Genomic DNA, 21,844 nt, shown 5'->3' with positions numbered 1-21,844 from the left:
AATTGCCGTTTCAATTCAAACTCGTAGGAGAAGGGATCTCGGAGACAGAAAGGAGGAAACTTGGAGGGGGGTGTACGTTAAGAACCGTGCACTCGCCGCAGCAGAGACAGGAGGGAAAAAAAGGTTGCTAGATTAATACTTTTAGATATGGTTTATATACCTAGTAGTTTACGGTTTTACCCTCTTATGTCCAACTTGTGCTGACTTCGATCCGGAGGCTAGATTCGTCCTTTCGTAAGCATGCTTACGTAGCTTAATAATATTTAATACGCTACTGTAAAAAGTCCATTAATTTTGTATCACTGTTAAGTGTTAACTATGATATCAACTCGAATTAAAACTAGCACAATGTTTATAGCAAGTTGATGTTAACTATGATAATAAATCTCTAGAATAGCTTTTTGATACGGTAAAACCGTATGAAGAAGACGATGAATAGTAAACTTGATTTGATGTTCGTAAAACACCCAATCAACTCTCAACGTGTGAAGAGCTTAGCATAAGAAACAGCTACAGAACAACAATGAGGGATTTTCCATGAAAGTTCCACAGCAAAATCATAGTAACCACACACAGAGAAAGAGAAAAAAAAAGTTCTAACAAACTGTTTACAATTTTCTTCATTCCTCTAATCTTTGACTTCCCTGCCTTTATATCTCTTTTCCTCCGTGACAACCCCTATGATGTGGCATCTCTTTTCCTGTATCAAATCTCCCCTCGTTGAGAAACTTTGACCACAAAGTTTATGCTTGTTCTTTACATCTTCAATGCTGTCCAAACATGAAACCTGCGACTGTGATCAGCAACATGTAAGATCTTCTCTTGTAACCTCTGTTTTTGTATACACCCGTGTTGGAATCTTATGCAATTGCTTCTTCACCAAGTCGTGGGTGCTTTCTCTTTTGTGAGGCAACTAAAAGTCACCACCACCAGTTACATTGACAATCAGAAATTCCATATTTCAATAACTATGAAATGCTAACATCATCAAAATAGTGTATAATAGATTATTCTTGGAAATACAAAACGATACTATTAAATGTAACGGAAAATTAATTACTTATATATGAATATGGAAGAAGATCTATCCATGTTTTGACAGCATTAGTTACCAGTGAACACATTAGTATTTTTTTTTTTTGTAACATAACTTAGTTACGAGCCAAACAATGCACCGGGGCCATATGTTATGTACTATATAAACGTCTGGAAGTTCCTGTAAAATCAATACTCAAGAAATCGTCAGGAATACTTTAGATGTTTTATAATAAGAGTCTAGTGATTAGGCGGACACTTGAACCAATATTTAAGTACCTAGACTGATTTTAGGTTTGATTTATCGAATAGATGGAGGGTAAACCGATTTTGAGAACACTATGTAAAATATATGGATAATAGGGGAAGATTAAAATGAAATCCAAAATACTCTGTTTTTTTTTTTTTAATTTTTAAATAGGTGATGATGCCTCGAGAAGAACTGTTCTCTAGCCAAGACTCTAACATGCTTCAGATACGAACCAATCTCCATCTCTCCCCTTCTACTGCCTTCTTCCAACGTACACAACACATCTTCAGTGGCCTTATCTGTCGCCAAGCTCTCCACCAACAGTTTCTTCTCTTCTTCCATTTCAAACATCTCTTCATCTCCCACGTCCCTGGACGTTGCTTTCATCAGTTTGGGATAGTTCCTCTCCACCCATATCGCCAGAGCATCTGTGTCGTCTTTGAGCTTCAGAACATTCTCCTTAAGTGTCTCCCTCTCTGTCTCAAGGCCACTGATGATCGTTCTCACCGAGTCTGATCTTTGCTTCATTTCTTTCTGTAGTCTCCAGAGGCTTTCAATCTCTTCCTCTGATCTCTCCATGATTGCCAACACGTCGTAGTGAAGACTCGTGACTAATCTGTCTAGAGCTTCGGGTCTTGAAACCGATCGAGTCTTTGTCGGACTCTGGACTGAGTCTGTCTGTACAAACGGGTGGTCATTGGCAAGAACTCTCCTGAGGTTTCTAACGAAGTCTAGTAGGTTGCATGGTGGGTATTCCCATGTTTCGATGTAGTTAGAGTTTGTGAAACCAGAAGAGTTGACGAATGGGTGGTTCGTCCGAACCGGGACGGTCGAGTCAGGAGGGATCACAAACACAAGAGGAGGAGTCAACGGGTAGTTCTCGTGAACCCAAATGGTCAACTGTATAGCTGTGCTTTGTTGAGGAGTACGTAGAGAGCCATCGAGACGAAAGAGTTGAACTGCGGTTCCGTTGTTGTGGTTGAAAGTATCAGTAGAGAGGTCGAAGTTTGGGAAGTCTTGGAGGAATGAAGTTAGATGCTTTCTTATGACCCATTTCTGGTCTGGATCGGTGTACGACAGAGCAAAGGGACCAGTTGCAAGAAGAGCCTTCTCTATGAACTTTCGTGGAGATGATGATGATGATGATGCCATTGAGGCCAAAGGCGGTTGGTTCTTTGCTATTTTATTATGTTCTTGAATTTCTCCAGTTTTATTGTTTTATATTATGTAATTACTTAGATTTGGTTGGTTGGTCAAACTTAGAGAACAAGGGACTGCGATTGTTGTGTTGTTTCATAGAAATTTACTTTGGTCTTTATCCTTTGTTTCTTAGACTATATATCTTTGTCACTGAATCAGTCATGTGTTTAGTTTATTGGCGTGGTCCAACTTTTATGATTAAATTCTAGAAATAAACATTTTAGAATCACTTGACGTTGACTATATAGCTGAAGATTGCCAAGCCTTTTTATGTGTTTTAAAGGGACACTAGTTATTTTGTTCAAACCAAGGTACGATCTGTGACTTGAGAGACCACTCTTTTGTGAGTACATGTTGCATGTGAAACTATGAAGATGAAATTATACATTACATCCAATCATGGCAAGTTATATCATTCACCATCTTGATATATTCAGCCTCAGGATATGTACCTATCCTCCTCTCATTCTTTTTCTTAGTACCGTCGAGCATGTACTTTTTTTCTTCGTCCCATTGTCCAGATAGGTGTTTCTTTTTCTTCCCTAGATGCTTCACTTTTCGTTTTGAATCGCTATATAGACTCCTTGCACATTGCCTAATCTGCAGTTTGTCTTCCCAGTCTTTTTGAAGCTCTCTGATCAGCTTCTTTAGAACCTAGATAATTTGCAGACATTGTCTCATTGGTTGGTCTATAGAGATTATGTAGAGATTAATGAGTTTTAGTTTCTAAAAAGTGTGTATAAAAGTATAAACTCCCACATATGGAGTTTTAATGAAATTAAGTAATATATAAACGATTAGTTTTAAGTTATAAGCCTATCTAACAATAACATCCTCTAGACTAGTGCTCAAATGAAAGAAGCGATCTTACTTTTATTTCCATCTCCACAGATTTTTTCAAACTTTCACAACTTGTAGGGCTACAAACCAGTGTACAAGTTAACAGAGCTCTTTCTCTACACTTGTTTTTCTCTTTAACCTCATTTAAGAGACTCTGTATAGATCTTCTGCTCTCACTCCTTGGCATTTTTCTTTGAATGTAGTAGAGCTAATGATATAGAAAGACAAAATATTAAAAGGCCACACTTATGATACTTGTAAGCAAACAATAGTACTATAGTACCTCGCGGCTAACGTCTCTGAAATCACGTATTGCTTCACAGTCCAGCTTCTGGCATTGTTCTTGTTCCAAGCTTTCAAAGCTGTTGGACATCGAGAATTGTAGGCTCTAGATGTTCAAAGAAAGTTTAAGGAGAAAGTGTGTGTTAATTATGATTAATTTTTGTTATACTTCTTAATGATATTTTTTATGTTTGGAATAGCATTACATGATCAATGGTTTCTTCTGTTGAAGGTATCTTGTCAAGAGCCTCTTGTAGTTTATTTACTAGATTGTTGCACCAGCCAATGAATTTTGCAGCCGAGTAAAAGAGACTGTCCGCACGCCTTCTCTCACTGGTTAAGCTCTGAAACTGTGACTGGCCACACTCACAAAAAATAAAGCATTTCAATGTTTTGGGTGGTCTGTTTCAGGGATTACATGTCTTACAAACTTACATCTGTTTCTGTGTACTTTTGGCTTGTGTGGAGATAATCTTGTTCCACCTTCTTGAGTCGTTTCTCAGCTTCTAAGTTACGTTTCTTCAGTTTCTTGCCTGTATAATCCATAGCCTCGTGCTAGTCGTGTTTGCAAATACTAACAAATCTTTGATAGTATCTTTACTTTGCAAGTACTCTGTTCTTATATATTCACAGAATCTGAGCAAACATAGTATTAAATTTATTTAAACGAGGATCTTGCTCTCCACGGCAAGGAACTAAATAATTTCGTCAACGGAGTTATCTTAAATAAGTATTTACATATGCAAATTAAAGTACATGACATTATAGGTTTACTTCTTTAATAATGTAGTAACAACAACTCAATAGAAGCCAGCTCATTCTCTTCTCAAATAATGCTATTGAGTGTCTCAAAAACATTATATTAGTTACTAAAATAATATTTAATCTCACAAAGCAACCAACTAGTTGGATCAGACTTTCTGTTCTGTCTATCTTATGAGTCATTTCTGATCTGGATCAGTGTAGGACTGATAGAGATAAGTGGCTGATGATGATTTCGAGGCTAGAGCTGGTTCTACTATTTGTGATGTTCTTGGTTTTGAATTCTTCTTTATATTGTTTTCACAATGAAAGGACTTAAGATATGTTGGGTCAAGGTTAGGGAACAAGGGATACTGATTCTTCTGGATTGTTTAGTGGAATTATACATTTGTGGAAGAATGGTCTAATCGTGAACAAGGAGAAATGGACCACATTGTTAACTAGGTGGTCCAGTTTTCTAACTCTGATAATGCGGTTCTCTAGATTCCTTTCCTTTTTTTTTTCTTTCCATGTCAGCTTTGTGCCTTTGCCATCATATTTGAATTTTATTTGCTTTTGTATCATCTCATTTCAGCTTTTTTCCTCTACACCTCTTTATCCATCTTTCATTTGTGAAAATCTAAAAGAACAATTTTCCACGCCAGGCTACTAGTTGTGACGAGATCTTTTTTTTTTTTTTGAATCAACTCTGTGACAAGATCTTTCATCATCTTTCTCTACTGAGACTTGAGACAACAACTCTCTTGTGTGCAAAAAAGAGAAAATACACCTAGCCCCAGATTAAAGTATCACTAGTTCCCATCATGGTAAATAATCATCAACATCTTGATATATTCATCCTCATGATATTCTCAGTTCTTATAAGTAAAACTTCTTCTTGAGCCTCCCATACTAGATCAGCAAATCAATACATTTTATCTTATCAAATGATTCTGAAGGTCTTCTTAAAAAAAACAGGTGTAACAATTATTAAATAATTATTCATTAATCTCATAAAGCAAAGACAGAGTTTGATCACAGTCTCCCTTACACCAAAAAAAAAGATAAGGGGAGGAGACACATTGTGATTCATCAGTTCATACCCTTAAATATCAAAAACTATAAGGGACTACTCTAATCTCTCACAACACCTCTCCAGAGGCTCTTTTTTTTTTTAAAATGTCAATATAACAAAGCTTCACACAATCTTCAAACACCAAAGACTATGGAACCTACCGATGCAATCAACATATCTACCGTTTCCTGCTTGTCTTCTCCACGAACGTAAGCAGACAGCCACTTTGATGTAACATACTCTGGTCTCCTCCACGGCGGCACATGAAGTCCTCTCTTCTTCAAACTCTGCTTTGCTGCTTTAGCTAGAAGCAGGAGGATCCTCTGCAACCGATCCGCTTTGCCTACAAAAACACTAGGCAATGTTTGCAAGATAGACTTGTAGGTCTTTGTCGCACGAGCGATCTCGAAGTTAGACTTGAAATCAATATCAATCAACAGTCTTTCGCCGCCGCCGTGGATGATCACATCCACATACTCATATACCCCTGTTTTCAAACACAGAGCCAATGTATTGGGTAAGTACCTCTCTACTCAAGAGCTAATTAAAGAAATGGCTCTGTTATGGATGGATCATACCAGCAGGATAGGAAGGAGATTTCTCCCAACGAGATTTGCATATAGCTGCATCGTAACCTAAGCTCACCAACACACTGACCAGGCTCTTCAAGCAAGATTGGTCTTTACGCTTACTTGTTTCCACAATCTTGGTCACATCAGCCATAAGATTCCTCTCACAGATGCTCGTACATTGAACCAAACTCTACCCAAAAAAAAAAAAAAAAAAGAATCCGAATCGCTTTTGCCCTTTATATTAAGCAAAACCTAGAGAAAACTGATGAATCATAATACCTTGAGCATCACGCAAGCTTCACCGGAAGAACACTTGAGATCATCAGACCATTCAGATTCATCGTCAGAGCTCTCTGTTCCACTCCCGTTAAAGCAACTACAACGGCTACGACCACACCTCTGTTTCTCCTCCTCCTTGTTCTTGTTGTTGTTGTTGTTGTTACCCTCGATGAAGTTTACAACCATCTTCTCTAAACAGACAGAGCTCGGTTCGAGATCTCCGGAGTTGCCTCTAGAAAGCGGCGGCGGCGGCGCGTCAAATTCGCCGACGGTGAATAATCTCTCGGAGGTGGTGTTCTTGATACTGAACTGACGCTCGAAGAGACGCTTCAAACGCGACTTCGGCATCTGCTTCATCTTCGGCAGATCTTCCGATGCATCGATCGGTTGGATCTTCGTGTGAAAAGGCATCGCCGACGGGAATAGCTTCGAACTTGTGCCAACTTTGAATATATAATTTTTTTTTAAAAAAGGGAGAAAGTTTGCTTTATTTTGAAGTCTTTAGATACGGTAATAAAGTCTCAGAGATAACGCGACGGCGCGACAACGTTAATAAAGCTTTATTGCTTTTTTTGTTTGTGATGATCATTAGTTTTGAAGAAAAACTGAAAACAAAAAAAAACAATCTGAAACAAGGAAGAAAGAGGACAAAAGGATAAAGCGCTTTTGTGTTTCGGTTTTAAAAAGGGCAAAGGATATAGTGTACACGTGGTTGTCCTACGTGTTAAAATTACTAACTTTGAAGACGATTAGGAACACGTGTCGCGAGATCAAGGACGTTGGTTTCTTCGCAACTGACTCCACTTGTGCCGGAGTCTGTTAAACGAATCCATCCGGAATAAGTTGATAGGAAGATGACGGAAAGGCCCCTTCGTGTTTGTAGCACTTACTTTTTTGCTTTGTACGAAAGTATATTCGCCTATTCTTAGTACAGTATATCCGTATTACCGTGATCGTAGTAACTTTGTTGTAGGGGTTTGCTAATCTCATAGTAAATTTGACCACAAATTCAACATGCACGGCACTTGTTTTGTCTTAAACATTACACAATCCCATCGACGACAAATAACTTTTCCTTGTTCACATTCATTCACTCTTTGAAGTCATCTTTGTCATCTTTCGGGATCGGTTGATTTCTCCAGAACACGGCTAAACCACTCCCTCCGAGCTGCACAATGCAGCCGAACATGATTTACAACAATGACACTAAACTACACATTGGTTTAAAAGAACAATGCCCCTATTGAAAACTTACCGCCATACAGACAACACTGACTGCAGAAGGAACAGCCACTAGAGGATTTGTGAAATGCTTTTGTGCAAGTAAGAAACCAAGCGCTGAACTCTGCAGTTTGCCAAAAAAAAAAAGAAAAAACAATAAAAGTTTCTTTAGAAAAGAAGATTCTAACAAAACAAACGGCAATACACATATCTGGTGTAGTAGAAGAGATTAACTTACTTGCATTCCACATTCTATAGAAATGGTGCGGGAAGTAGACTCGCCGAAAGACAACTTTGAAATCCAATAGCCAATAGCAAAGGCTGCAGCATGTAGGAGTGCTACAGGGAGTATAAGTTGCCCTCCTTGTGTTTTCAAAACCTCTGAAACTTGTCCAATCTTTTTCACAAGAGTCAATGATACTAAAAAAAAAGAAAAATTCAATTTTTTCTGGTTATATGAATTTTTTTACTTACAGGGCTAGCACAGAGAAGAGTGGTAAGAATGACTCCTATTAGAGGTGTCACTGTTATAATCTTGGAAGTAAACTTAGGAAAGAACTCATTAGCCAGAACTGTAACACAGTGCATCAAAAAAAAAAAAAAGACTTTAGTCCCTAAGGTGTATCATAGGCAAATTTCATTTTTCTAGAAACACTTACTAACCTCCAACTATAGTAGGCACCAACACTACTTGAAAAGTGCTAAGAGCTAGTCCCTGATGTGAAAATAAAAATAAAAAAGGATTCATAAGCTTTTGTCATGGCAAGGCTGCAACTTATCTTGTTACACAATTCTATTTCTAGTTACAAAGAAAAAAAAACTCACAGCAGCATCAACGGGAACAAGCTGGCCAGCAAGAAGCTTGGTGAGAAGAGGAGTCATTATAATAGCTCCAATGGTTGAACACCTAGAATATTAGAGAACATTTTATTGAGAGGCCTCTGACCATATCAAGAAGAAGAAAAAAACAAGTTGAAAATAGAAGAAGTATATTACGTTGTCATGAGTACAGAGAGTGCTACGTTGCCCTTGGAAATGTAGGTGGCAACATTTGAGGCCTGTCCTCCAGGGCAGCATGAGACCAGGATAAGACCAGTTGCAAGAGGTGCTGAAAGCTTAAGAGACTATAATAAAAAAAAGGGTTCGTCTTAGTTGGCTCCTCCTCAACAATTCATCAACAACAAAAAAAACAGAGTAGACAATGATGAGAACATTTACCATTGCAATGAGGAAACCTAGCAATGGCTTGATCATATACTGTGCAAGAAAACCAACACCAACCTGCAAGAGGAGTCTATAAAATGTTAAAACGAGAAACAATAAGTAAACACCAAGGGTCATAAGGGTCTCACCGTCCAGGGATTACGTAAACATCTTCTGAAATCTTCAAAGGTAAGAGTTAAACCCATGGAGAGCATGAGAAATCCAAGACCTAGAGTGAAGAGGTCTGTTTCCAACCATGTAACCTTACATAAAAGACTTAATCTATTTAGCGCCAGAAGAAAGACACACAAAAATTCTTGTAGATAAAACAAAATAAGAAGCATACTAAAGATGGTTTGAAGATGCCAACAAGTGTTCCCAAAATAACCTGCACACCAAAAAAATGATACCATCACATTCACACCATTTTGGAGATGATATCAAATGCATATAGTGTTCATCAAAGAAAAGAGTAGAAGGTAAGGTAAGTAATGTACCCAGAGTGGAAAAAGAGTGGTCAAAAGCTCAATAATTTTCTCGTACTGGCTAAGCTTCTTAGGAGTGCTTTCAGGTGCATCTGCAGCAGCATTGCAAGCAACTCGGCTGATCCTGTAACGTTTACAATGAACATGTAAAAAAAGAAGCCAACTTGAACATATGAGTCACCCACTTCTAACTAGAGACCAATTATTACATCAATGGATCACTCTTATCTAGTCCCCCAAGAAATACCTGGAGGAAGCTGAATCAAGAGCAAAGACAGAGCATAATTGTCGTCTACCGTTCTGAACCTTCAAACTTATTCCAGATTTAGCAACGGGAAACAACTCGAGAGAATCTAAAACAACACACACAAAAAAAATGATTCATCAGCAGCAAAAAAAAAAAAAAAAAAAAAAACGGAGACTTTTTTTAGAAAACTAGGGAGGTTAAAAGACCCATGAATGATAGTACCTAAATGAGTTTGAGCTCTCCTCGTAGGAGTTGCAGGAACCCATGAATTGCATTGACTTAATCTCCTATTATCTGTTGGCAAAACTCTTGAGATAGAGGCAGCCATGAAAATGGGTTTAAGGATCACAGAGAAAGGGAGAGACTTTGAAGAAGAAAATAAAAAGAGTTAAAAAGAAGAAGATGGCTCCAAAGAAGCAGGAGGAAAGTGTTTTGTCTGATTTGGTGGGAGATGATGAGAGCCACACCTTTTTCACAATCTGCAAAATATCTTTAAAAGAAAAAAAAAAGTTTTACCATTTTGATTAATGTTGTTGACTGTGAAATTGGAATTGCCTGCATGGCCGCCGCCGGAGTGCCTTTCCACAGAGTGTAGTCCACGTATCATTCTTGCTTATCAAAATGTTGGGCTTTAGTTTTCCTTCTTTGAGGCCCATTACTAGTTCTGAACCCGATATCCAAACCAAACTTGAACAGAAATATATTATGGTCCAAGTGTTAAAATAGGCGGACAGATTCTAATAAAAAAGGTATTTCGGATTTCGATCCAGTTTGAATATTTTTTAAGTCAAAACTAAAATCTAAGAACACTTCACTTAAAAATTCGGATTTTAAAAATTAAACAAGTATTTCAAATATTTAATTTCATATTTATTTTGATCTAACTATAAAAATACTCTAATCCAAAATGAGTTTAAATCTAAAAGAAAATAGAAAGAACTAAAATATATACAAACACTCTTTTACCAAAAAAAAAATATATACAAACACTCATGCCTATATACTATTAAAGCTTTGGGTTGTGGCTGCCCTCACTTGTATTTTAATATAACTACATTTGTTTAGTTTTAATTTTTTTCTCAAAATATACAACATATCATAAAAATTTCAAGAACCAAGAGTAGTTTGATTATTTTTATAACATTTTTCGAATCGGAAAATCGAAAATGAGGTTTTTTGATACAAGTCACAGCAAAACACAAGCCAAAGCCAAGAATATTTTAAAAGAAAAACAAAGATCAGATGTTGGAACCAAGCAAAGTGAGGAGGAAGTCCTTGTAGTCACCGGAAACATCACCAATAATAGCGTTATCCATGCTTGTATTGTACATGTTGAAGTACTCTCCTCTTGCTTTCATCAGATCAATCTCTGCACGCGTCACAATGGCTCTCGTCAACGAATCTTCATCTGTTCCAAAACCTTCAATGGAATCACTTACAACCTGTAAAACATAAACAAAAAAGAACAGCACAAAGGTCAAAAGGAAAGAATTAGATAAACATCTTTCTTGTCTAGCATATCCTCAAGTGTTTTTAAAATACCTTTGCAAAGTGTTTCTCAGGGAACTCAATGCACAAGATCACCATCTGTAATAGACTTCTCAGATCAGCATCTCCTGGACATCCATCAACATCCTGTCCATATAACAATACATCATCATCAAGTATCCATAGATAAAACTGTAACGCTCCACCCTTCCACACCCGCTCACTCGGCCCGAGACCTAATAACCATGGACGGTCAAAGCGTTACAAAAGCATCAATAAAAGCCAAACTAACCTTATCTAATGTCTTCCCATAACTCTGCTTGTAAGCAACAAAAGTTTCTCTAAGCTGGTAGATACTTCGAGTTCCTAATATGTAGAGTACATGATCATGATCTAACTGCTTGTTTGTCATGGCTTCACGCAGCATACCCGCCTCGATAGCAGCTACTTCCGTATCAACCATTTCTTTGTCATATCTAAAAGAAGTTGCCAATATCACCAGTAACTGTTACACAATAAAAAGACATCAGATTTGAACTTCTCATGACATGACACAACCAAAACTCAAAAAGAATTAAGGTACCTTTGCAAGAGGGAAAGGAACAGAGGAAGCAATGTGTTCTTCAAGAGATGAGTCAAAGAGAGAACAGTAAGCTTTCCTCACAGCAATCAAATGGTTAGGAGAAGTTGTGCAAGAGATCTCCACGATGATCTTCAGCTTCTCTATGCTTTTCTTCTTCCCATTCAAGACGTTGTTAGCAAGCCTCGCGTCCCTCTCTGCTGGATCATAAGTCCACAAAACCACAGCTTTCTGCGAATACAATCACACGTTTTTCATTGGTATATAAGACAAAAAAAAAACAATTCTCTAGTCTTGATGTTCTTGAATGTTTTTTTAGTACCATGAAATCACCAGACAGTTCAGAGGTGAGAGCATCGATAAGATCTTTGCCGTAAATCTCTCTGTAACTCTCTCTGATTCTCTTTCTCTGCCTCTCGTTTCTTTTTCCCAAGACGCGTATGATGGCCTTCTCGTCTGTTCCCCATCCTACAAAGCACAGAACAATAACATCTTGTTTTTGAGAGAACCGCAAACGCAAACGCAAACGCAGAAAATGATGGTTACGCACCGCGGAAAGCTTGGTTGAGAGTTTCGGAATCTTGAGCTGGAGAAGGAACTTCGTCTGGTACTCTAATGGTGGCCATTTGAGAGATGTGTTCCTCTGTTTCTCTCTCTTTTAATTTCCTTTCTCTCTCTTGATTCGTCTGAATCCGTTATTTACTTAGGTGTAATGTTGTAATTAAGGAATCTTATTTGACGTAAATACCCCCGAAGACGTTACTGTAATGATAGCTTCTGTTTATTCTGTCAGAACGGTAATAATATTTCGAAATTGAGAAAATCGCATAAAAAACCCTCAAAGTGTCACTTACTAGCACTTTAAACCTTGAAGTTTTTTCACTAACACTTTTAACCTTCAAATTGACATTTGTATCGTAAAAACCTCTAAATCAAAAAATTGACCGGTTAAGCAGGTAATTTTTCAAAAATAATTATTTAATTAATAAAATAAACAAAATAAATAAATAAAAATCCAAAAATAAATAAAAATCGAAAATTTGAATAAAATTTACAAAAATCAAAAAAAAAAAAATAAATTAAAATTTTAGAAAATTAAATAAATATATTAAAAATTAAATTATTTTCTAAAATATTAATAAAAATAACTAAAAATAATAATAAATAAGATTAAATTTAAATAGAAAAGAACTAAATAAAAAGTTCACAGTTTTTTAAAAAAAATGGAAAATATAAAACTCAGAATTCAAAATTCACAAGTGACGATGATGGTTTCTCACATAACCATTAACAATGACGATAATTGTCATATCATCTTAAAAGTGACAAAAAAATCTTTTTCAAACTTTTGAATTTTCATTTTTTTGAAATATATGATTTTTTTATTTTCTGTTTTTAGTTTGATCTCATTTATTTTTGAATTTTAATTTTCTAAATAATAATTAATTTCGGATTTTTTTCTAACTTTATTGATTCTTATGTAATTATATATTAATTAACAAAAATCAGAAAATTAGAAAAAATCAGAAAATTAATTAAAATTTAGAAAATTAAAATTCAAAACTAAATGAGATCAAATTAAAAAAAAAACAGAAAAATAAAAATTCATATATTTCAAAAAAAAGAAAATTCAAAAGTTTGAAAAAGATTTTTTTTGTCATTTTCAAGATGATGTTGGAAACTATCGTTGGAGATATGGCAATTATCATCATTGTTAATGGTTATGTGAGAAACCATCATCGTCACTAGTGATTTTGAATTTTATATTTTCCATTTTTTAAAAAAAAATTGTGAACTTTTTATTTAGTTCTTCTCTATTTAAATTTAATCTTATTTATTATTAACTTTTAGTTATTTTTATTAATATTTTTAGAAAATAATTTAATTTTTAATATATTTATTTAATTTTCTAAAATTTTAATTTATTTTTTTGATTTTTTTCCATTTTTGTAAATTTTATTAGAATTTATCGATTTTTATTTATTTTTTGGATTTTTATTTATTTATTTTGTTTATTTTATTAATTAAATAATTATTTTAAAAAAATTATCTGCTGAACCGGTCAATTTTTTTATTTGAAGGTTTTTTTATGATACAAATGTCACTTTGAAGGTTAAAAGTGTTAGTAAAAAAACTTCAAGGTTTAAAGTGTTAGTAAGTGACACTTTGAGGGTTTTTTATGCGATTTTCCCTTTCGAAATTTGACGAAGACGTTGAATACGAGGGTTCAATAATAATTTTATACTCCCTCAGTTTCATATCAAATGATATTTTATGATATGAGGGTTCAATATTATTTTTAATCAAAATATCAATAAAATATAATATAAAACTAATTTATTTAAATATAAATAAATATGATAAAAATACAATTGGTTACACTGGTTTTTTTTATAAAGTTAAAGTTATATATAGTTGTGTAAATATAATCTATTATGAAATAAAAAAATTCTCTAAAACTTCATCTATATTGAAACGGAAGAAGTATTACTAGTCAATATTTCTATAATGTATAACCTATTTTTTAATTTTAACGATATTCACATTCTATTCTAGGAAAAGAAAAAAAACTACGTCGTAGTTAACATGTCTGTTTCTTTGACATATATAAGTAATAGATTAAAGAGGATGTCAAAAATGAAGGGATCTTATGAGTTATGACTGACGAATAAGTTTAACCAAATCAAATTAAAAGAGAAGCGAAATGCAAATCATATATAGAACAGCTGTTATGTCCCCTCTAAATTATTGCAAAGTCGTCTCTTCGTGTAAAACGTGATCTTATTTATGGGCTCGCACGTCTGCAAACGACACACACACCCTGTCGTCGTACAAGAATTCGTAGCTTTTTAGTTATATATATACTAATTTGGTCAACCAAGTTAGTATATATTTTTTTACTTTTTCAAAAAAATATATACTAACTTGGTTGACCAAATATTTCTTTTGTGATAGAGACACATGGAAGTATGACAATAATAATGTGGCTGTACAACCCCGACGACAGATGTATGCAGTAGTTATTTGGAAAAAAAAACCATGTGACTGTGTGATGCTTAATAACCTAATTAATCACTTATTAGTCTCGCGAAGGAAACGTGATGAAGGCTTATCGTCTACTCTTTTGAATCGTTGACGTGCATACTTTATTTAAAGTGTACAGCCTGGGAATAATGAGAACGCAACAGAATTTTGTTAGAGTACATTTGTTTAAGAGATGAAGAGCTATGCTATCTGCCTTGCCATGATCTTCGGACCCTATTTTATTTATTTCGGTAAGAGATTTATGATCTTTGAACCTTCCCAAGTACCAGATGATTCATTGTTTATTTTTTTATCATATTTTTCAGTATGTAATCAAAATACAACAAACGAAGCCAACTCATGAATGTCATCTGTTTTTTTTTCAGTTGTAATTGTTTTCTGAAATTCAGTAAAGACAGAGTTAGATGTCTATAACATTATGGCCCAATGATAAGGACGGATTCCTTTCTGCATTTAGGTTGCGAGTTCGAACTCTACTGAAAAAAACTAAGTCATGATTTTTAAACATCACAGAGAAAGAGTTTATCCGTATTTTAGGACCCATTTGCATATCCGGATAATCCGTAAATTACACATCTCCTTTACTGAATTAGATCGCACGTAGTTGACTTTTACTAGTCTTCTATTGCTTATCTGAGATTCGACCTATTCAAAACCATATGGATCTTAACCTTCTGTATCGTATCCTATATTATCTGCCAGAGTACATACATGTGTCACTTACGATTTGTTTTTTAATAAATTTCCTCATAGAGTTTTAGACCAGGACATAAAAAATATGTAGCTAGTGTTTTGTGAAAATGTAATCACTGAGGTTACAATACAAACTCAAATCTAGTATGAGACATGTCGTGACAAAAGATAAATAAAAATATACTACCCCCAGTATAGGAGACAATACATACAAATGAAAACTGTTAAACCTCCCCTTTCTTTTTTTAGAAACCCATTTTGTATCTTACATTTACATAGCAAAATAAATTTTGTTAAAACACCAATCATGAAAATGTGTGTCACGTTTAACCTAATTTCTTAACATATATTTATTAACTCATCAAATTTTTCTCATTCAGACTGTTCACATACTGTATGGTTGTGGAGGTCGCGGAGGCCGCATATACCATCCAACCCCCTTTTTCCTTTCTGTTTTTTATCACTAGGATTATGTATTATAAGTTTTTTTTTCTAAGAGCATTTCCAATTTATATTTCTAAATTTTTCTTTAAAATAAAGATCTCTATTATAGAGGTGATTTGCTCCAATGTATGCTTTTATAATAAAGTTCTTCTATTTTAGAGGAAAATATAGAAAAAACTTACTTTTTACCTCTATCTCTAGAGATAGAAATAGCAAATATCTATATTTTCTCCTATAAATAAAGAAACTCTATTATAGAAACATATATTTAAGTAAATCCACCTCTACAATATAGTTTCTTTATTTTTGAAGAATATATATATAGATAAAAATAGAAGTGGATTGGAGATAGTATAAGCTATAGCTTAACTAGATATAAGGCTTGTCTCATCTTACTTTCTAAAAGTTTATGATTCTAAAATCATACCTTTTATGTTTATATTTTTTTTAATGCTCTTCAAAAAAAAAAGAAAAAAAAACTGATCATACTGTATGTAACCTTTGTATCTTTTATCTTTAACTATTCTAAAGACGAACTTTGAAATGAAATTATATATTTAGTTTATCACTTTTAGAAGTGGATTGGAGATGGTATAAGCTATAGCTTAACTAGATATAAGGCTTGTCTCATCTTACTTTCTAAAAGTTTATGATTCTAAAATCATACCTTTTATGTTTATATTTTTTTTAATGCTCTTCAAAAAAAAAAAAAAAAAAAAAACTGATCATACTGTATGTAACCTTTGTATCTTTTATCTTTAACTATTCTAAAGACGAACTTTGAAATGAAATTATATATTTAGTTTATCATATGTTACTACATTAATTTGAAATCAACTTATGATGTGATGATATACAGTATAACCTCTTTAAATTAATAATCGATAAATTAATATCTCTATAAATTAATATAATTTCATAATCCCAAATTGAGTTTTTGGTTCAATTAATATCTCGATAAATTAATAATCTCTATAAATTAATAAAAATATAGTTTTGGTGTAGTCCCAACATTATTAATTTATAGAGGTTTCATTGTATGTACTTAATTGCATTTATATGTCAAATTTAATAACTTCTAGTTAAAACAAAAGAAACTGTAGGTTTTAATTTGTCTTGGAATACTGTAATAATAAATTTGGCGGGTGTTACTTCTTGTTACAACAATGCACCTAGCGTTTGTCTTAAATCTGAACACAATATTAAACTAAAAAACAAAATCTGATATACCGAAAACACCCTTGTCTCTCTCCGTAAACCACAACATCACCCTTGGTAATCCTCATCATATAAAATGACTCGTCTCTCTTCCATCTCTCCGCAGAAACCAAAGCAAAGGAAGAAAAATATGGCTCAAACTCTCGATTGGGATGTTGTTATTGATGCAATCTCAGGTACTTTTCTCGTAGTACAGTTATACCATTTTATATGTAAATTAGTGTGTTTATAATGAAAACCAAGAATGATATTGAGATTCATTACTTAAAATCATATAGGAAAAAATGTTGGAATGGGAGTTGATGAGAAAGCATTGATAACTACACTGGGGAATTCACACAAGGATCATAGAAAATTGTTTAGGAAGGCAAGCAAAAGTTTCTTTGAGGAGGATGAAGAAAGAGCTTTTGAGAAGTGTCATGATCAATTTGTCAAACATCTCAGGCTTGAGTTCTCTCGCTTCAATGTCAGTTTCTGCAACCCCCTTTACATCTTTCATTTTCTGGCTTTTATCTTAACATTTTGATACTATATATTTTAGTTTTGTTTTGGCAAAAGTTATTACTATTACTATTACTATTACTATTAAAATTTGGTGAAAAAATATTACTATTTAAATCTATTTAGTTTTTTTTCCTTAACCATTTCTACTTGTTATTTTTATCTAATAACAAAATAATCATTGTTTTACCTAATAAAAACTATTTATTTTAGTTTAATTATGGACTAAAAATTAAAGAAAAATTGTCAATTTTACCTAAATATTAAAGTAACTTTTTCCATTTGTATTGACTGATTTTCTGTTAAGCAACTATTTGGTGTGTGATTGGTTAGAGATGAAGATTTTTGTTACTTGATGAAGAAGTTATTCCTATACTCTGTGAATTATCATGTGCTTTGATCTGAAAACTTACTGGCAATGATCTTTGATCAACTATTAGTATTGGTCCTCTCACGTTTCCTAAGGAAGTCCTAAGAGACTCCTTATGAAGAAAAAAAAAGCAACCTTATCACTCGATGGAAATGATGAACGTTTAGTCTATGATGTGTAGAATGCGGTGGTGATGTGGTCGATGCATCCATGGGAGAGAGACGCGAGGGTGGTGAAGAAAGCACTAAAGAAAGGAGATGAATGTTACAGTCTCATCGTGGAGGTGGCATGCACTCGCTCCTCTGAGGATCTCCTAGGCGCACGCAAAGCTTATCACTCACTCTTCGACCAGTCGATGGAAGAAGACATTGCATCTAACATCCACGGCTCTCGCCGCAAGGTCAGTAGTAACATTCTTTCTTACCATACACCCTCCCACACCTGATCTTTCTTCTTACTCACTGCATGTCTCTTTGTGCAGCTGCTTGTAGGCCTCGTGAGTGCTTACAGATACGAAGGGAACAAGGTGAAGGATGATTCAGCCAAATCTGACGCTAAGATTTTGGCCGAGGCAGTGGCTTCTCCAGGAGAGAAAGCCATAGAGAATGATGAGGTTGTTAGGATCCTCAGCACAAGGAGCAAACTTCATCTCCAACATGTCTACAAACACTATAACCAAATCAAAGGCTCTGATCTTCTTGGGGTAACATATTATATGACTTCTCATCACTTCTTCTAGTATTTACGTAACCACATTCTTTTATTTATACAAATAACTTTTCTAATGGATCAATAAAATCTTTTGGTGTGATCATCAGGGTGTATCTGAGTCTTCAATTCTCAATGATGCATTGCTTTGTTTGCTCAAACCCTCTGTGTACTTCAGCAAGGTATAATACACTTATATGGTTACTCATGTACTTTCATATATAAACTTCTAATATTTATTTTTAATAACGATGCAATAGTTTATATAAAGTCTCTCTGTCTTTGGTGCTAGATTTTGAATGCGTCTTTGAACAAAGATGCGGACAAGGGTACCAAGAAATGGTTGACAAGAGTATTCGTTACGAGAGCGGATCATAGTGATGAGATGAAGGATATCGCAGAAGAGTATAATCAGCGCTACGGTGAGACCTTAGCCCAAAATATCCAAGAGAAGATTAGAGGAAACTACAGAGACTTCTTGCTCACACTACTATCCAAATCGAACTGAGAAAGCATTCTCAAGACTTTTTGTTATTGAACATTTGAATTCCTTTTGGTTTTGTGTTACTATCCCAACATTTGCGTTTTCTATACCCTTTTATTCGATTTGATAATAAAGAGTTGTTGTCGTTGGTGACATGATTCAATGGGAGAAGAAGAGTGTGAAAAATTATTTTTTTCTTAAAGATATTTTTGCAGATAGGACTAGCAGATTGTGAGAAAAATGAGTGGCTCTCACCATCTCATACTAATAAATCACACAAAACACTTTCCTCCTGCTGTCTTTGAAGCCATCTTCTTCTTTTCTATTTCATTTTCTTTCTCAGTCTTTCCCCTTTGTTATCCTTAAACCCTTTTCATGGCTTCTATCTCTAGAATTCTTCAAACAGATGGCAGATTAATAAGTCACTGCACTTCATGGGTTTCTGCTCCTATGAGGAGAGCTCAAACTCAGTTTGGTAAATTATATTAACATCAGAGATCCTTTATCTAACATAGTTTTCCACAAAGTCTCTGTTTTTTTGTTGTTGTTGCTGGTGAATTATTTTAGTGTGTTATCAGATTCTCTCCCGTTGTTTACTGTTGGTAAAGCTGGAGTAAGTTCGAGGATTCAGAAAAGTAGTAGACAGTTATGCTCTGTCTTTGCTCTTGATTCAGCTTCCTCCAGGTATTTCTTGGGTAAATAGATAGACTGACTGCATTTGCAATTTGTATCTCCAGTCCAACCAATAAGTAGTCACAATCTTTTTTTTATTACTATATAAAAACTATATCTAAGAAAATCATACAAACAAAAGATATATTTATAAAAATTTCGAAAGAAATAAAAAAAAAGTTCTAAATAAACGAAAATGGTCTATATATAACTTACAATTCATCTTGTACTATTTTAGTTACTGTATTAAAATAGAAAATCATATATTTTCCTTAGATATGTTACATGATTCTGTTGCCAGACCGGCTCCTCCAACCAAAATGCCTAATAATTTCAAATGAATTATGTAAACCGGATGACGGTATGAAATTCCGGTCTACAGTTTTGGCATAATGCGTTCGTCAAAAAAGATGCAAAAGGCACCACGTGGTGAATAAAAGTCCTGTCCGAATCTTACTCTGACGTTCACTCATTTGATTCCCATTTTGTACCTTTTTTATATATTCTTCAAACTTTCTCTCAAAAGCCATTGGTTTCTTCTCTGCAATCACAGATCTATTTTTTTTCTCTCTGTTTCATCAAAATGAATGGCTTCTCTGATCTCACTCCTTCCGAGAGGTACACTTTTTAATGTTCTTGATCCTTACTTTCACTCAATCATAAATTTATACTATATTATATGCATGATCTGTGTCTTATATGCATGATCTGTGTCTTGGTTTCCAAGATTAATGGCACTCGGGGATATTACCATATTTCTCCTAATTATTATCAAGACAAAACTGAAATCTAACTGATAGACATACACAAGAATGGAATGGTTAAAATAATTTTCTGCAAATTTATTTTGGCATCCAAAGTTTTTGTTCCTTTTGATGCGATCTCGTCAGGGTTTTGATCTATCTGTTGTTAAAATCTGTTTCATTATGTTGTGAATCAGCAAACCATCGCTCTCACATCTTGCTCCATTAGAAGCCATTCTGTTTGATGTTGATGGAACACTCTGTGATTCTGATCCCATCCACCTTATCGCCTTCCAGGAACTCCTTCAACAGGTTTGTTAATTCATTCATGCTCATATCTTCAGCGTTGGAACCTTATTATATAATAATAATACTTTCTTGAATCATTTCACAGATTGGTTTTAACAATGGTGTCCCAATCGACGAGAAGTTCTTTATTGCCAATATTGCTGGAAAACACAACTCCGAGATTGCTCGCGGTCTCTTCCCTGATGATGTTGCTAGAGGGTTAACATTCTGTGACGAAAAGGAAGCTCTCTTCCGCAAGTAAGTCCAGCTTCTGTCTTAAAAAAACTTGCTTCTGATTATCTTTTTATAGAGATTATATACATAAACTTAAGGCTATAAATTATTTGTTAAATGTTTATGAACCTTAAAATTTTAGTTTTAATTTCTAGAATTTTTTTTTGTTTTTTTGTTTTATGTATTAGACTAGTAGCAGAAAAGGTAAAGCCACTCGATGGACTTCTAAAACTGACCAAATGGATCGAAGACCGTGGACTGAAACGAGCCGCAGTCACAAACGCACCAAAAGAAAACGCAGAGCTCATCATATCGAAACTCGGTCTGACTGATTTCTTCCAGGCAGTGATTCTCGGCTCTGAATGTGAGTACCCAAAACCACACCCGGCGGCTTACTTGAAGGCTCTCGAAGTGCTTAAAGTGTCGAAGGAGCATACGCTAGTGTTCGAGGACTCGGTTTCTGGGATCAAAGCTGGAGTTGCGGCTGGGATGCCTGTGGTTGGACTTACCACAGGTAATCCAGCAAGCGTGCTGATGCAAGCTAAACCTGCTTTTCTTATAGCGAACTATGCGGATCCGAAACTGTTGGGTGTGTTGGAGGAGCTTGATAACAAGAAGAGTTCTTAGAAGTCTTGTTGTTGTCGTCTCACTTGTCTAGCTCATGAAGCCTACGCATGCATGAGCAGCATAACTTTCTTTCTTTTTTATCTTTTGTTGAATATTATTCTTTTGGGGATTTTTTGACAATGGGAGGAGGAGCTTCCAAGTTATCAAATTTAGCTTGCCTTTTTTTTTTTTGACGTATGTAACTTTGTCTTTACATGCTCAATGCTAAGTTTGAACACAAAGACATGGTAACTTTACCTTCAATAATGATCCTATTGTTTTATAAGGTAAACATATACATTTTGTCAATGGAAAATAATTAAAACCTTGGTTTTTATTT

General features: G+C 34.6%; 7 protein-coding genes across 8 annotated transcripts; 2 read left to right on the top strand and 5 right to left on the bottom strand.

The window, feature by feature from the left end:
* Window positions 1–487: 487 nt before the first annotated feature.
* On the bottom strand, window positions 488–2,654 carry LOC108855615 (protein ELC-like). Its single transcript, XM_057007310.1, has one exon. It carries the CDS (start codon window positions 2,435–2,437, stop codon window positions 1,442–1,444), a length of 996 nt encoding a protein of 331 aa, XP_056863290.1. The 5' UTR covers window positions 2,438–2,654; the 3' UTR covers window positions 488–1,441.
* A 117-nt stretch (window positions 2,655–2,771) lies between these two features.
* Window positions 2,772–4,302, bottom strand: LOC108853353 (uncharacterized). The gene is made up of 5 exons (XM_018626771.2): window positions 4,043–4,302; window positions 3,814–3,963; window positions 3,609–3,713; window positions 3,357–3,533; window positions 2,772–3,139 (listed from the first exon to the last, which is right to left on the bottom strand). The coding sequence occupies exons 1-5, from the start codon at window positions 4,151–4,153 to the stop codon at window positions 2,873–2,875; spliced, it is 810 nt and encodes a 269-aa protein (XP_018482273.1). The 5' UTR covers window positions 4,154–4,302; the 3' UTR covers window positions 2,772–2,872.
* Window positions 4,303–5,335: 1,033 nt separating this feature from the next.
* LOC108855616 (uncharacterized) lies at window positions 5,336–7,045 on the bottom strand. The gene is made up of 3 exons (XM_018629479.2): window positions 6,275–7,045; window positions 6,002–6,185; window positions 5,336–5,910 (listed from the first exon to the last, which is right to left on the bottom strand). The coding sequence occupies exons 1-3, from the start codon at window positions 6,683–6,685 to the stop codon at window positions 5,558–5,560; spliced, it is 948 nt and encodes a 315-aa protein (XP_018484981.2). The 5' UTR covers window positions 6,686–7,045; the 3' UTR covers window positions 5,336–5,557.
* Window positions 7,046–7,196: 151 nt separating this feature from the next.
* On the bottom strand, window positions 7,197–9,877 carry LOC108851561 (sodium/pyruvate cotransporter BASS2, chloroplastic). The gene is made up of 13 exons (XM_018625007.2): window positions 9,653–9,877; window positions 9,431–9,536; window positions 9,196–9,307; window positions 9,045–9,086; window positions 8,848–8,961; window positions 8,714–8,776; window positions 8,492–8,619; window positions 8,321–8,402; window positions 8,159–8,210; window positions 7,970–8,067; window positions 7,734–7,892; window positions 7,530–7,619; window positions 7,197–7,442 (listed from the first exon to the last, which is right to left on the bottom strand). The coding sequence occupies exons 1-13, from the start codon at window positions 9,756–9,758 to the stop codon at window positions 7,365–7,367; spliced, it is 1,230 nt and encodes a 409-aa protein (XP_018480509.2). The 5' UTR covers window positions 9,759–9,877; the 3' UTR covers window positions 7,197–7,364.
* A 674-nt stretch (window positions 9,878–10,551) lies between these two features.
* On the bottom strand, window positions 10,552–12,184 carry LOC108851576 (annexin D3). Its single transcript, XM_018625030.2, has 6 exons — window positions 12,049–12,184; window positions 11,821–11,966; window positions 11,502–11,729; window positions 11,211–11,423; window positions 10,973–11,065; window positions 10,552–10,872 (listed from the first exon to the last, which is right to left on the bottom strand). The coding sequence occupies exons 1-6, from the start codon at window positions 12,122–12,124 to the stop codon at window positions 10,669–10,671; spliced, it is 960 nt and encodes a 319-aa protein (XP_018480532.2). The 5' UTR covers window positions 12,125–12,184; the 3' UTR covers window positions 10,552–10,668.
* Window positions 12,185–17,015: 4,831 nt separating this feature from the next.
* On the top strand, window positions 17,016–19,175 carry LOC108853220 (annexin D4). The gene is made up of 6 exons (XM_018626664.2): window positions 17,016–17,074; window positions 17,177–17,364; window positions 17,951–18,169; window positions 18,251–18,472; window positions 18,588–18,659; window positions 18,770–19,175. The coding sequence occupies exons 1-6, from the start codon at window positions 17,029–17,031 to the stop codon at window positions 18,983–18,985; spliced, it is 963 nt and encodes a 320-aa protein (XP_018482166.1). The 5' UTR covers window positions 17,016–17,028; the 3' UTR covers window positions 18,986–19,175.
* A 113-nt stretch (window positions 19,176–19,288) lies between these two features.
* Window positions 19,289–21,841, top strand: LOC108849470 (haloacid dehalogenase-like hydrolase domain-containing protein Sgpp). 2 transcript variants are annotated; one of them, XM_018623024.2, is made up of 5 exons: window positions 19,289–19,436; window positions 19,540–19,645; window positions 20,574–20,688; window positions 20,771–20,922; window positions 21,087–21,841. In XM_018623024.2, the coding sequence occupies exons 1-5, from the start codon at window positions 19,337–19,339 to the stop codon at window positions 21,523–21,525; spliced, it is 912 nt and encodes a 303-aa protein (XP_018478526.1). In that variant the 5' UTR covers window positions 19,289–19,336; the 3' UTR covers window positions 21,526–21,841. The 2 variants fall into 2 exon arrangements, with proteins under 2 accessions (XP_018478526.1, XP_018478527.1); XM_018623025.2 differs by lacking the exons at window positions 19,289–19,436; window positions 19,540–19,645 and adding an exon at window positions 20,017–20,251.
* Window positions 21,842–21,844: the final 3 nt, after the last annotated feature.

This window comes from Raphanus sativus, chromosome 4 (assembly GCF_000801105.2).
Source record: "Raphanus sativus cultivar WK10039 chromosome 4, ASM80110v3, whole genome shotgun sequence".
Lineage (NCBI taxonomy): Eukaryota > Viridiplantae > Streptophyta > Magnoliopsida > Brassicales > Brassicaceae > Raphanus > Raphanus sativus.
Note: the sequence above shows the minus strand (reverse complement) of the source record. Positions and strands in the feature narration are given on the sequence as shown.